The 15,277-nt window shown below is 53.2% G+C and overlaps 1 protein-coding gene across 4 annotated transcripts in view; it reads left to right on the top strand.

Moving 5' to 3' along the window:
• Positions 1 to 4,581: 4,581 nt before the first annotated feature.
• LOC147027367 (unconventional myosin-Id-like) overlaps positions 4,582 to 15,277 on the top strand; it is a 128,459-nt gene continuing 117,763 nt past the window's right edge. For 3 of the 4 annotated variants that reach the window (XR_015057016.1, XR_015057015.1, XR_015057014.1), the window contains exon 1: positions 4,582 to 4,936. Coding sequence is in view for 1 of the 4 variants with exons in the window: in XM_085876717.1 (XP_085732843.1) it covers positions 4,602 to 4,936 (335 nt within the window). In the remaining 3 variants the exon portion in view is untranslated. The remainder of the gene's footprint in view (positions 4,937 to 15,277) is intronic. The other variant, XM_085876717.1, reaches the window with a different exon arrangement.

Here is a 15,277-nt window from a genome sequence, read left to right as displayed (position 1 = left end):
ACGCAAATAAAGGTATGTATCAGAAGAACGTGTTGCATGCTTGGAACAAGATCACCTGTTGGCTGTCCAGCTGGTACTCTGCTTGTTGTTTGTTGTTGTTGTACCCAAGTGTTGTTTGTTACTTGGCGGGAAATATTTTTTTGCCAAGTATGTTGGTCTGTAATGTTTGTCTGTTGGGTGGTCGCTAGACTATTGGGTGGTCACTAGACTACCCTTATTCTCAGGCTTTTTGGGTGGTCGCCAGACTACCCTTAGTCTCAGGTTTTCCGTCTGTCTGTATGTCTGTTGGGTGGTCACTAAACTCCCCTTAGTCTCAGGTTGTCCATCTGTCTGTATGTCTGTTGGGTGGTCACTAAACTACCCTTAGTCTCAGGTTTTTTTGGGTGGTCGCCAGACTACCCTTAGTCTCAGGTTTTCCGTCTGTCTGTATGTCTGTTGGGTGGTCGCTAAACTACCCTTAGTCTCAGGTTTTTTTGGGTGGTCGCCAGACTACCCTTAGTCTCAGGTTTTCCGTCTGTCTGTATGTCTGTTGGGTGGTCACTAAACTATCCTTAGTCTCAGGTTTTCCGTCTGTCTGTATGTATGTAATGGACAGCTCTGGAGGCCAGAGGAGTCAACCGATTTTGATGAAACTTGACTGGTAGGTTCATACCAGGATCTAGTTTACGCTTTTGAGCACCGTTGCTATGGACGCCACCGTTGCCTAGCAACGGAACTTTGAAATTTTTGATAAAAATCCGAAAAATATTTTAATTTTTTTTTTTTTCCGAAAATCAAAAATTGGCTTACGCGCTTTTATGCGCACTATAATCAACCTCTTTGTGAAAAAATTTCAGCCCGATTCGTCAAAAACTGTTTGACTAGTATGCAATTATATAGCGACCACCAATGTCGCCTACCGGCTTGTTTGTCTGTTTGTTTGTTTGTCACACGATATTTGGCCACAGTTTTCAAACAATCATTTTGAAAATTTTTGTGTGTCGGTGACCGGCCAAGGAGAGCAACGCTAAATTTTGGTGAATATCTGGATCTGAGAATTTTTATCTCATTCTGCACCATTTGAGAGATGGGGCTCAAAATGATATCGCATGATATCTCAAAAAGTTGGGGACAGATTCGGATGAAACTTGGTGGACAGGTTGGGTGTGTGACAAGGAAGCATTGATTCGATTTTGGTGAAGATCTGGATCGGGATTGGAGAATTTTTCAGGTGATTCCTCACCGTTGAGAGATGGGGCCAAAAACTATGTATAACATGTTATCTCTAAAAGTTGTGGACGACTTGTGACAAAACGAGGTGGAAGAGTTTGTTCAGTGACAAGAACAAGCCGATTCGATTTTGGTTAAGGTTCGGAATCAGATCCGACCTATCAGTGGCAAACAAAATGTGAACTATTCAGCCTGGTGGAGGTATGTTCTCTACGGAGTGCCGTTCCGTTTCGCCAAGTTGTCACTCTATGAGTGATTTTCATGTTATTCTGTCGGTCTGTCAATCGCCTTCAGGTCACAGTTTTAAACCGATCTTCACGAAACTTCACCAAATGGCAGTTGGTCATAAACAATAAGTCTACTGATTTTGAGGTCAAAAGGTCAACATAGGTCAAAGGTCAACAACTTTGTCGTATTTTTTAAACCCTCAATTTTCATCCAATTGAGTTGAAATTTGAATAGTTGTTGCATATTTGGTCATTCAGTTCAACCACCAATTATTTTTAAGGTCAAATTTGTTTCATGGATTTCACAAGTATTGTACTATACATGACATCTTTGTTGTTTATTTGTTTGTCTGTTTGTTCACACAGAACGTGAGTATGTGTATTAAATACATTCGACCTTTTCGAACCCCAAGACGCTTTATGACCCTTTGACCCGTTAGACCCCTCAGTTCCTTTAATACCTCTTTGACCCTTAACGCTAGTGCTACCAACCAAAACACACACACACACACACACACACACACACACACACACACACACACACACACACACACACACACACACACACACACACACACATATTGTTACGGCTGTGGAAATTCGCATTACACCATAAAGGACCCTCAGGTGAGATATCTTCATAGGTACATGTGTAGTTAGCCCAAACCCGTTGTATAGAGGGAATTTATGTGATCCATCCGGGCTGCGACGCTTTGAGTCAGTCGTTTTTCTTATTCTATCTTTTATTTCAAACGCACAACATTTGAACAACCACGCCATCCCCATCACAGCGCCAACCACACTGCAACCACACCACCTCCATCATCTACGCTACTACATCTTCGCCACTACGTCCGCTTCCGAACGGCAAACAAAGGCGCAAAGGAGGGAACTGCGAGGATGCGCAGGTTTTCCCGCCTGTTTTTTCCTCCATTTTTTCCCGCGCTTGGTGTGAAGGAAGGAGGAAGGGCAGCTCGCCGCCAATTGGTGGATGACCAGCGTGAGGCGGTCGGGGCGAGGAACGCCCTCTTCGAGAATCCTCTCGAAGGAGGGTGGAGCCGAAAACGCGGGCGGAGTGAAGGGCGGAGCCCCGGGCTATAAAAGTCGGACACGGGCGGAGCGCTTTTGGTGCTCTTGCTGACTTCGTCTTCTTCTCTCTCTGGCTCTTGCTCTCTTCGTCTTCGTCTCCTCTTCGTGATGGCCACTGGCCTGGTCTTCTGTGGTGCGGTCCCGAGACCCCGCTGGCGGGACGGAGCGTCTGCCATTCCTCACACCACGACCTCGAGCAACAACGTTTCCCCCCCCCTTCTATCCGCGCTGAGATAGCGCCGAAAACCCCGTCCGTGGCGTCGAGCAGCCAACACGTGCCGGCGCGAGGCATGCCGGAGAGGACTCGCCTACCACGCCAGGGATCGGAGTCGCGGCCAGGCGCGACCACGCCGACGGGCGTTGGAGAGGTACTCGACGGCCCAAAGGGAAGTCACCATTTTTCTTTTCGCGTTTTTTTTGTATGGATCTTGTGGCGCCGTGTCTCGTAAAGTAGAACCATTTAAGTGTTGCCGTGTGTACACGTATCATCGGTTTTAACTGCTCTTCTTCTTGCATTTGCTTTTTTTGTATGGCTGTATATACGTGCTTTCCGTGTGTCGCGTAATAAAATGCTTGCTTGTTGAACTGTGCCCGTTTTCGCTTTGTCTTTTCTCCATTGACTCTCCATCCTGCTTCACGTCAAGAGTTCGTAGCGGGTGCAAGATCCCGGTAATTAATCTGAACCGTCCAGGTCGACGATAACACCGCTCGGTTATCCCGATAGTACGGAACGGGCCGCCCAAGTGGCTCGTGTCCGGAGTCGACCTGCGGCGAGGTACGATCGCCCGGTTTACCATCCGCGTGGGTACTTCGGAAGGTCGAGTTTGGCGAACAACCATATCTTACGCGGGTGGCCGATTGGCACGATTGTGGTGAGGTCGAAAGGCCCACCCGTGACTGGCTCCGGGCGATAGTTCCCGGAGGGTCACGACTGAATTGTCCGTCCGGTGGGCGACGTGCCGCGATTCGAGTTACGTGGCCGTCCGCACGCCGGCGGGCACGAATTTGCAACAATATATATATATATATATATATATATATATATATATATATATATATATATATATATATATATATATATATATATATATATATATATATATATATATATATATATATATATATATATATATATATATATATATTACTGGCACATTGGGGAAAACAAACTAATAAAACATGAAATACATTGTTAAACTAATATAGAAATAATATAGAAATAATACATCATGATGTCCAAAAAGAACCCTGTTGGTAGGACTGGGGTTAAGACTCCTTAGACCCCTAAGCCGCTTAAATACTCCTTATACACTTTCGACTCCTAAGACCCCTTCCACCCCTAAGACCCTCCAGACCCCAATTACTATTTATACCCCGATGACCCTTTCGACCCCTCCAACCCATTAAGACCTCTTTCCACCCCTAAGACCTTATAACCTCTTTGAGATGCCGAAGACCCTTAAAACCCTCAAGACCCTTTGAACCCCTATGACCTTTTCGACCCTTCAATCCCTTTAAGACCCCTTCAACCCCTCAGACCCTTTAAGACTTTTCGATCCCTAAAACCGTTTAGACCCCATAGACACTTTAAGAACCATTAAACCCCTAAGACGCTTTAAGACCCTTTAGATTCCAAAGAATCTACAGACCCTGGAGACCCTTCAATACCGCTAAGACCCTTTTAGACACCCCCGAAAACCCCCGAGACCCCTAAGACTTTCCAGACTCCTAAGACCCTTTAGAACCTAAACACCCTTTAAGATCCTTTCGTCCCTTATGACCCTTCCAACCCTTGATCACAAATAATAATACACTTAACGTGTTGTATTATATACAAGGGTTTCCATTTATTGGATCATTGTATCTTGTTCCGAGAATATTTTGAACTCAGAACTCCCCGCACAAAGTTATAATAAATTAATTATCGTGTAAGACCATCTCGGGAACAACAGAACCACTGAATCGATCCAGCCCAATAAATCCAAGCGTTCGGGGCACGCTGCGTGCAGTATAAGGTCGTGACCATGGGTGGCGCTGCAGCCCAGGACCCAGCACCCGCCATGCCGAGGCCGCAGGATGTCGGATCTGGTGAACTCGAGACTCGACAGTCGCCTCCCTGCTCGAGGTGGCCAGCCGGGGGCGCCGCACCACCTCCACCACGCGCCGCCACGCCGTGCCCCTCCACCACCACCACCACTGCCACCGCCCCTCGGTGAACAGCCTCTCCATGCCGCCGCCTTCCTGGTTCGGAGCGAGTGGCGCGGTGCACAGCCTTGGGGATCCACAGCGCACGTCCCGAGGGCGACCTCACCGGACATGGCGGAGCATGAGGACCCGGAGTTCGGAAAGGGAGATTTCGTGCTGCTGGACCACATCACCATCGACGCCTTCTTGGCCAACCTGAAACTCCGGTAAAGTGATGTGACCACTGTTTGAGAATCCGGAACACCGGCGGAGTTTGAGTTTAATATCCCTGGGTTGGACCGACACAAGATGCAGCTTGCGCTCGGATGCTAAAGTGGAGCACACCGCACCGCACCGCACCGCACCGCACCACACCACACCACGACGGTGTTTTCCGTAATTATGACAACATTGGTCCGTCCTTTAAAATTTCTCTCAACTTACTGACAAGGGTTGTGATGAAAGTTGGATCGCATGGTCGACCTGGTTTCCCATCGCACGTTGGCGATCAGGTCTCTCGTGTGCTCTCGAGTCTCGACCTTGATCCTTCGATTCGATCCGTATGTTAAGTTTGTAACTCGATGGTAAACGTGAAATTGTGTTTTTATATCACTTATTATCAGTTTCAAGACCCTTTTGGACCTAGTGTACCGAAACGAAATCCATTCACATTTCCCAATGAATGGAGCACATCAGGTGGATTACCTTTCCTCATGAGGACCCTTCCTGACGAACAACTGCCAGAATGGCCCCACCGCACATGACCATGCTGAACACCACCACACAGTCCAGCCCGGCCACGCAGTCCGGCACACCGTGTCGTCCAGCATAACCACCGAGTCCGACACGGCCACGCAGTCCGGCACGGACACGCCATCCAGCATAACCACGTCATCCAGCACGATCACGCAGTCCAGCACGGTCACGCAGTCCAGCACGGTCACGCAGTCCAGCACAGCCACGCAGTCCAGCACGGCCAAGCAGTCCAGCACGGCCATGCAGTCCAGCACAACCATGCAGTCCGGCACAGCCACGCAGTCCGGCACGGACAAGCCATCCAGCATAACCACGTCGTCCAGCACAACCACGCAGTCCAGCATGGTCACGCAGTCCAGCACAACCACGCAGTCCGGCACGGTCACGCAGTCCGGCACGGCCACGTAGTCCAGCACGGCCACGCAGTCCAGCACACCACGCAGACCGGCACAGCACGTCGTCCGGCACGGCCACGCAGTCCAGCATAACCACGCAGTCCGACACAGCCACGTCCAGCATAACCACGCCGTCTGGCATGGCCACGCAGTCCAGCATAACCACGCAGTCCGACACAGCCACGTCCAGCATAACCACGCTGTCTGGCACGGCCACGCAGTCCGGCACAGACACGCCATCCAGCATAACCACGTAGTCCAGCACAACCACGTCGTCCAACACAGCCACACAGTCCAGCACAACCATGCAGTCCGACACGGCCATGCCATCCGGCACAGCCACGCAGTCCGGCATGGACACGCCATCCAGCACGGCTACGCAGTCCAGTACGCCCACGCAGTCCAGTACGCCCACGCAGTCCAGTACGCCCACGCAGTCCAGCACGGCCACGCAGTCCAGCACGGCCACTCAGTCCAGCATAACCACTCAGTCCAGCACGGTCACTCGGTCCAGCACGGCCACTCGGTCCAGCACGGCCACGCAGTCCAGCACAACCACGCAGTCCAACAGAACCACGCAGTCCGGCACAGCCATGAGTCCGGCATGGCTACGCAGTCCAGCATTACAATGCAGTCCAGCATAACCACGCAGTCCAACAGAACCACGCAGTCCAGCACAGCCACGCAGTCCAGCATATCCACGCAGTCCGACACAGCCACGTCGACCAGCATAACCACGCCGTCTGGCACGGCCATGCAGTCCGGTACGGACACGCCGTCCAGCACAACCACGTGGTACAGCACGGCCACGTGGTCCAGCACGGCCACGCAGTCCAGCACGGCCACGCAGTCCAACACGGCGACGCAGTCCGGCATGGACACGCCGTCCAGCACAACCACGTAGTCCAGCACAACCACGTAGTCCAACACTGCCACGCAGTCCAGCATGGCCACGCAATCCAGCACGGCCACGCAGTCCAGCACAGTCACGCAATCCAGCATAACCACGTAGTCCAGCACGGCCACGTAGTCCAGCAGAACCATGCAGTCCAGCAGAACCATGCAGTCCAGCAGAACCACGCAGTCCAGCAGAACCACGCAGTCCAACAGAACCACGCAGTCCAGCACGGCCATGCAGTCCAGCACGGACACGCAGTCCAGCATAACCACGCCGTCCGACACGGCCACGCCGTCCGACACGGCCACGCCGTCCGACACGGCCACGCAGTCCGACACGGCCACGCAGTCCGACACTGCCACGCAGTCCAGCACGGCCACGCAGTCCGGCACGGACACGCCATCCAGCCTAGCCAATTCGTCCGGCACGGACACGCAGTCCAGCATAACCACGCAGTCCAGCACGGCCACGCAGTCCAGCACGGCCACGCAGTCCAGCACGGCCACGCAGTCCAGCACGGCCACGCAGTCCAGCACGGCCACGCCTTCCAGCACCGCCACGCCGTCCGACACGGCCACGCAGTCCGACACGGCCACGCAGTCCGGCACGGCCACGCAGTCCGGCACGGCCACGCAGTCCGGCACGGACACGCCATCCAGCCTAACCACGTAGTCCAGCATGGCCACGTCGTCCGGCACGGACACGCAGTCCAGCATAACCACGTAGTCCAGCACGGCCACGCAGTCCAGCACGGCCACGCAGTCTGGCACACCACGTCGTCCGACACACCACGTCGTCCAGCACGGCCACGCAGTCCAGCACGGCCACGCAGTCCAGCACGGCCACGCAGTCCAGCACGGCCACGCAGTCCAGCAAGGCCACGCAGTCCAGCAAGGCCACACAGTCCAGCAAGGCCACGCAGTCCAGCACGGCCACGCAGTCCAGCAGAACCACGCCTTCCAGCACCGCCACGCCTTCCAGCACCGCCACGCCTTCCAGCACCACCACGCAGTCCGACACGGCCACGCAGTCCGACACGGCCACGCAGTCCGACACGGCCACGCAGTCCGACACGGCCACGCAGTCCGACACGGCCACGCAGTCCGGCACGGCCACGCAGTCCGGCACGGCCACGCCATCCAGCCTAACCACGTAGTCCAGCATGGCCACGTCGTCCGGCACGGACACGCAGTCCAGCATAACCACGTAGTCCAGCACGGCCACGCAGTCTGGCACACCACATCGTCCGACACACCACGTCTTCCAGCATGGCCACGCAGTCCAGCACGGCCACGCAGTCCAGCACGGCCACGCAGTCCAGCACGGCCACGCAGTCCAGCACGGCCAAGCAGTCCAGCAAGGCCACGCAGTCCAGCACGGCCACGCAGTCCAGCAGAACCACACCTTCCAGCACCTCCACGCCTTCCAGCACCGCCACACCTTCCAGCACCACCACGCCATCCAGCACGGCCACGCAGTCCAGCAGAACCACACCTTCCAGCACCGCCACGCCTTCCAGCACCGCCACACCTTCCAGCACCACCACGCCATCCAGCACGGCCACGCAGTCCGACACACCACGTCGTCTGGCACGCTACGCAGTCCAGCATAACCTTCACAGTCCAGCTTAGCCGCACAGCCACCCAGTGCCGTGCAGCCACCCAGCACTGCGCAGCCACCCAGCACTGCGCAGCCACCCAGCACTGCGCAGCCACCCAGCACCGCCCAGCACTGCGCAGCCGCCCGGCACCGCGCAGTTGCCCAGCGCCATGTAGCTGAATCGCTCCACGTAGCCGCTCAGAGCCGTGTAGCTACATCGCTCCACGTAGCCGCTCAGAGCCGTGTAGCTGCATCGCTCCACGTAGCGGCTCAGAGCCGTGTAGCTGCATCGCTCCACGTAGCGGCTCAGAGCCGTGTAGCTGCATCGCTCCACGTAGCCGCCCAGCCGCCCAGGTGCCCAGCGCCGCACAGCCACCCAGCACTGCGCAGCCACCCAGCACCGCCCAGCACTGCGCAGCCGCCCGGCACCGCGCAGTTGCCCAGCGCCATGTAGCTGAATCGCTCCACGTAGCCGCTCAGAGCCGTGTAGCTACATCGCTCCACGTAGCCGCTCAGAGCCGTGTAGCTGCATCGCTCCACGTAGCGGCTCAGAGCCGTGTAGCTGCATCGCTCCACGTAGCGGCTCAGAGCCGTGTAGCTGCATCGCTCCACGTAGCCGCCCAGCCGCCCAGGTGCCCAGCGCCGCACAGCCGCCCAGCGCCGCGTAGCCGCCCAGCGCTGTGCAGCCGCATCGCGTCGCGCAGCTGGCCAGCGCCGCGTAGCTTCATCGCTCCACGTATCTGCCCAGCGCCCCGCGTAGCCGCCCAGTGCCATGTAGCCGCATTGCTCCATGTATCTGCCCAGCACCGCGTAGCCGCCCAATGCCGTGTAGCCGTCCAGCGCCGCGTATCCGCATCGCCTCGCGTCGCTGCCCAGCACCCCGTAGCCACATCGCGCCACGCTGCTGCCCAGCACCGCACAAGCGCCACGCAGCCGCCCAGCGCCGTGCAATCGCATCGCGCCACGCAGCTGGCCAGCACCGCGTACCTTCATCGCTCCACGTATCTGCCCAGCGCCCCGCGTAGCCACCCAGCGCCGCGTAGCCGCATTGCTCCATATATCTGCCCAGCACCGCGTAGCTGCCCAGCGCCGCATAGCCGCATCGCTCCACGTATCCACCCAGCACCACGTAGCTGCATCGCTCCACGAATCCGCCCAGTGCTGCGTAATCGTCCAGCGCCGCATATCCGCATCACCCCGCTTTGATGCCCAGCACCCCTTAGGCACATCGTGCCACACTGCTGCCCAGCGCCGCGTATCCGCATCGCCCCGCGTTGCTCCCCAGCTCCGCGTAGCCGCATCGTGCCACACTGCTGCCCAGCGCCACGCATCCGCATCGCGCCGCACAGACACCCAGCTCCACATAGCCGCATCGCGCCACACTGCTGCCCAGCGCCACGTAGCCGCATTGCTCCGCGTAGCCGCATCGTGCCACACTGCTGCCCAGCGCCACGTATCCGCATCGCGCCGCACAGACACCCAGCTCCACATAGCCGCATCGCCCCACACTGCTGCCCAGCGCCACACTGCTGCCCAGCACCACGTAGCCGCATCACCCCGCGTTGCTCCCCAGCTCCGCGTAGCCGCATCGTGCCACACTGCTGCCCAGCGCCACGTATCCGCATCGCACCGCACAGACACCCAGCTCCACATAGCCGCATCGCCCCACACTGCTGCCCAGCGCCACACTGCTGCCCAGCACCACGTAGCCGCATCGCCCTGCGTTGCTCCCCAGCTCCGCGTAGCCGCATCATGCCACACTGCTGCCCAGCGCCACGTATCCGCATCGCGCCGCACAGACACCCAGCTCCACATAGCCGCATCGCGCCACGTCGCCGTCCAGCGCCGCATAACCACTGAACACAACTCTTGCCCAGGAACAGGAACAGCTTTGGCAGCACCATAGCTCTGTAAAGAGTCTTACTGGTACATTGATGATGATGATGATGATGATGATGACCCACAATTATATAGCCATGACCAGATCTGATGAAATTGATTTGGAACGTTGTAATCATTATTTATTTTCATCCCCACGCTTTTAATAAAAAACTGGGGACGTGGGGAGTGGGGGTAATATTGTAATTGTCTGTCTGTCTGTCTGTCTGTCTGTCTGTCTGTCTGTCCGTCTTCTCCTCCTCAATAGTCATGCAGAAATTCACCAAACGTGGTAGTTGTGATCACCGCTGCTCTCCATGGCACTAAGATGCCAAAGCAGTTTCATTTTTGTGGCGGGGCCATCATGGCAAATCCCCAAAAATGCAATTGTGGGCACATTTCGAAACATTTTTAAATTAAACTTTGTACATGTGATCAACATTGGGGGAGCATGAAATATGTAATGATTTTTTGGGATTTGACCCCCGGTTCATACCCCAAGGGGTGGGGGCTTAGGGTCACCTCGCTCTCGTGAGTACGTGACGTATGTAAATTTGTAGACCTCGTATACCCTAACCCTTGTTTCAGGTTTTCACTTTTGATCTGCACCAGGTTGTGAAGGTACAGTGTGGACTTTGGATCCCCGTAACCACCTCAAAGGCCTGCAATCGCATGTATGGTCGAATGCAGACAGGATAACCTGCTTACCGTCCCCGCTGAAGTGGGGGCTTCGTGATGCAGCACTCTGTACACACCGTCGTGAGTGGTTCATTTTGTGGTATTCGTTTCCTCGAGGAATCTAACCCAAGGCCATACGAGTCACGGAGTGTATTTTATTTCTCCTCCTCTCGAGTTTCTTCTCTGGAGACTCCAAACTACAGATCAGAATGTCAGACATGTCCACGACCTCATGGTTCAAGTGTGATCTGGCTTTATGGAGGTCAAGAGGTTGAATCACACGATGGAAGCTGCAATTGTTTTTTTTTGTTTTGTTCTTGTTATTGTTGTTTTCTTTAACTTTGATTGTGGGGGTTGGAGGGGGGGTTATTGGGGTGGTAGTTTGGGGGTGCTTGTGCTCCTGCCTTCGTGGGACAACTTTGAATGCTCACGTCTGCGGCATTTGAGAGTCGACCACAAGATGTTAACCGGTGCCTCCCGTAGGTCAGACCTGTCAGAGTACACAGCTTCAATCTCTGCAGGTCATCAGTGAGTCACATGGGCTTTCATGAACAGTTTTAACCCTATTAATTAGCTGTTTCCATCTCACTAGTTAATAACTAATTTTGATCATCATGTGTTGAAATGTCCACAATACGTGACTTTGGAAATGACGTAGCCCACCCCACACACAATGCTCGGCACGTTTGTGCAGAAACCCCAGGAGAAGTCTCATTCAGGGCATCATAAAGGATTGTTACGTTTGTGGGGTAGACAGAGGAACTTCATCGTAAAGGAAGGTAACTTGGTCTGTGGACGAGCAGGAGACTTCTCGATGTAATTTAAGTAGCGAAAACTGTTGGCTTAAGTTGTTACGTGTCACCGCACCGGGGGGGGGGGGGGTGGTGCTGTGTTAATTAGGTAGGGTTTAAGGATAATTTCTCCCAGTATGTGATTTCTTCCTGTGACCTTTTCCTATGTTTTTGCATTTGGATAAAAAGGAATGTCGTCCTTAAAACAACAACAACCGAGCCGAACGTTCCGAACAGGCAAAAATCCCGCCTCCAGGAATGACAACTAGCAAACCATGCCCCTGGGGTGGATGATGGAGGAGCGTGATGTCAGAAGGTTCGGGGGAGAGGAGTGTTGTGTGGGGTACGCGATTGGAGGGAAAATGATGTCGCTCGCTGGCTTCCCTCATACACGGTGAAGAAGGTTGCGCAAATGTCGTGTTCGTGCCGAGGCGAATATGTTCGCGTGTCGGAGAAAAACGCGAGCCATTGACTGTTTGGCCAAGTCGTGAAGCACCTACGTTTATGAGGAGGGAAGAAGAGCGTGCCTCGTGGCCTTGTTGCGTGGCCTCAGAAATCGTCTTGTCATATGGTCGAGGAGGAAGAAGGACGATCATGGTGAACAGACCTGGTGCAAGAGAGGAACGGTCGGCAAGTTTGAACGTGTTAAGAAGCTGCACGGCGGTTTCTGATCCCTGGCGTTGAATCCCGCCACACGAATACCTCCCATACGTTTCCCGCCCAGAGAACGGCTTGGCACCATTTTGCAGGACGACGCGGGTTCGATCGTCAAGCTTGAAAAGATCTCTTCTGGATGCGAAGCTCAGTGCCAGAATAAATGAGGGATTTTTCTTTTGTTTTATCTCCTTCCCCTTGTCTGTTTTGTAACTGTGTGGAGGCGCCTCAACTTTAGGCTCGAGATTATCTCACACTTTGATTTATGTTCGTTAAACCCCTATTTATGAAGATTGCTTGTGTCTGTCTCTATTCGTTGTGGGTTCGAGTACAAACCCTTGTTCTCCGTCCTGGTGAACGCCTCTGGTACGTGCTTTTGCCGCCGTCCCATCCCACCCGCGCTACAATCTCCAAGGATCACTTGTTCACCGTTCGGCTCTTTGTCCAGGTCGGACTTAACCGGCGTGGACACGACAATATGTTGTCTATGGTAGATACGGGTTGTTACCTGAAATTGCTCGCCATGCTTCTGAAATAAGCTAACGATACTTGGAAAAGCACTTGAGAGAAAGGGCTGTGCCTCTGCACATCGAAAGGCTTGGAGAACACTCTCAGCTCGCAGAACGGGCATCTGCTAGTCCTGCAAACTCCCAACCATGTGGGTCGGTTCAAGGCCCGAGCGACAGGCGTGTGCTACACCAACCCCTGGCGGATCGCTACCAGTGAATGGACTGTGTATCTGGATTGGGTTCTTCTGAGTACTGATGTGAAGGACGTATCGTTTAAAATGATGATTCTTCATCATCATCATCATCATCATCATCATCATCATCATCATCATCCCCCTGCTGTTGACTTAATAGTTGAGGTGGTGGGTTTGGGATCCAAGGGTCCTGAGTTCAAATCCTGCTCAGCTGTTGAATTTGTATCAGGTGGGGTTCACTCGTTCTTCTGAGGTTGGCAAAGTGAGTACCAGCTTGCTGGGATGGTTGAGCCATTCGAGTATCCTGTGTCGGAGTGGCGACCCGTCCAGGATTGTGCTCAATAGCCCAGGAGACCGCTTCAACAGCACCGACACTGCACAGAGTATGGTCCCAATGGATGTATCATGATCATCATCATCATTTATTGTCATTCCATTGCTGGACGAAAGCCTCAGCATGTTGACACCATGTTGCTCAGTCTCTCTTGCTTTGTTGTTCCAATTGTCTCTTTCCCCAATATCTGTCTGTCTATTACATCCCTCCATCTTCCGCATGGCCTTCCCCTGTTCCTGTTGCCATCCCTAGGTCTCTATGTTGTCACTCTTGTTGTTCACCTGTAATCTGACCACCTGCTAATGTGTTCCATATCCTGAGTTTGATCATTTTCTAAGATATCCCGAGTTTTGGTTTGTTCTCTGTCCCATCTATTTGTGAATTGTCAAGTGCACAAGAAAGTCTGATCGAATAGTGCGCAGGTGTCGCACTTACGTTTCAGCCGTATAGCCTGGGTTCAATTCCTGATCCGACTGAGCTATCGAATTGGTGCTTCATATGCAGGGTGCTTTTAATCACAAAGCGTTCCGTGTCTCGGATTAAGCTGGGCGTCCTGTCTGCTAGCATTTGTTGGTTAAAGACCCCACGATGTCACAAAGAGCGGACAAGTTATTGCCGGCATCTTGGACAAATTACAAATTCCTGGCTAAATCGCCTTCAGTCGAATGTCGACTTGGACAGCCAGTTTGTGAGTTACTTGGACCATGGTCTTTCGTGCTCCATGAGCCACCAACCCATTCCATTGTACATGGTTTGAGAAGAAGGAAGTGGACAAGGACGATGCTTTTTGTCACATCGTTGTTAAAAAGGTCCCAGTGACATGATCAGGGTTCAGTGAAATTGTGGGATGGACACGGGTTTTCATTTCCGCTTACAATACAAGAAAACATTGTGGCCCCACCTTTTCTTTATTTCCCCCTCACATTACTTTCCATTTTGTCCTCCCAACACCCTTCGTTATTTTGAACACCCGTTCCACACCACAAGTGTGACGTCACAAATATATGACGTGTCGGCCTCAGGAAACACCGTGCGTCGAGATACCACGTCCCTGTGCTGGCGATAGCCCCTGCAGAAGGCAGTCTTGGTTCTAGTTTCCTGTGGGTGGAAACGAGGCACATTCCATTACACTGGCATGGTGGCTAGTGGCTACCACACCCAAATCCCATTTCGTGAGTTTGGGTTCACTGGTATCCACATGATCCAAAGCACATCTTCCACCGGTCTCCTTCCGAGAGCTCTCTGGACTTAACAAGTAACCACATATGCAGCATATCCATCTCTTCCAAAACCTAATGGCAATGAAAGGCTTGTTTAGGGACTCGGGAGTTCTTTCGGGGATTTTACAAAACTTAATAGCAATGTAAGGCTTGTTTTGGGCCATGGGAGTTATTTAGGGGATTTTACAAAACGTAATAGCAATGTAAGGCTTGTTTAGGGACTCAGGAGTTTTTAGCGGATTTTACAAAACTTAAGAGCAATTTAAGGCTTATTTAGGGACTAGTATAGGGAGTTAGTTAGGGGATTTCACAAAAGTTAATAGTAATGTAAGGCTTGTTTTGGGACGAGAGAGTTATTTCGGGGATTTTACAAAACTTAATGGCAATGTGAGGCTTGTTTTGGGACAAGGGAGTTATTTAGGGGATCTTATAAAACCTATTTGCAATGTAAGGAGTTATTTAGGGGATTTTACAAAACTTGATAGCAATGTGTAAGGGACTTGTGTCACGGATGTGGTCCTCGTGAGGCACCGATCACAAACTTTTAGCCCATTCACTCTGAGCATGGATCTTCGTTTAGGGTTGCTATCATTGAGGGTTATTTTCCATAAATGATCATGTATCTAGGAACAAGGTCTTCCACCGAAGCCAACACTTTGCCG

The sequence above is a fragment of the Eptatretus burgeri genome, chromosome 4 (assembly GCF_056783735.1).
Source record: "Eptatretus burgeri isolate ZD-2024b chromosome 4, Ebu_testis_v1, whole genome shotgun sequence".
In the NCBI taxonomy this organism is placed as follows: domain Eukaryota; kingdom Metazoa; phylum Chordata; class Myxini; order Myxiniformes; family Myxinidae; genus Eptatretus; species Eptatretus burgeri.
This window is presented reverse-complemented; position numbering and strand designations above follow the sequence as displayed.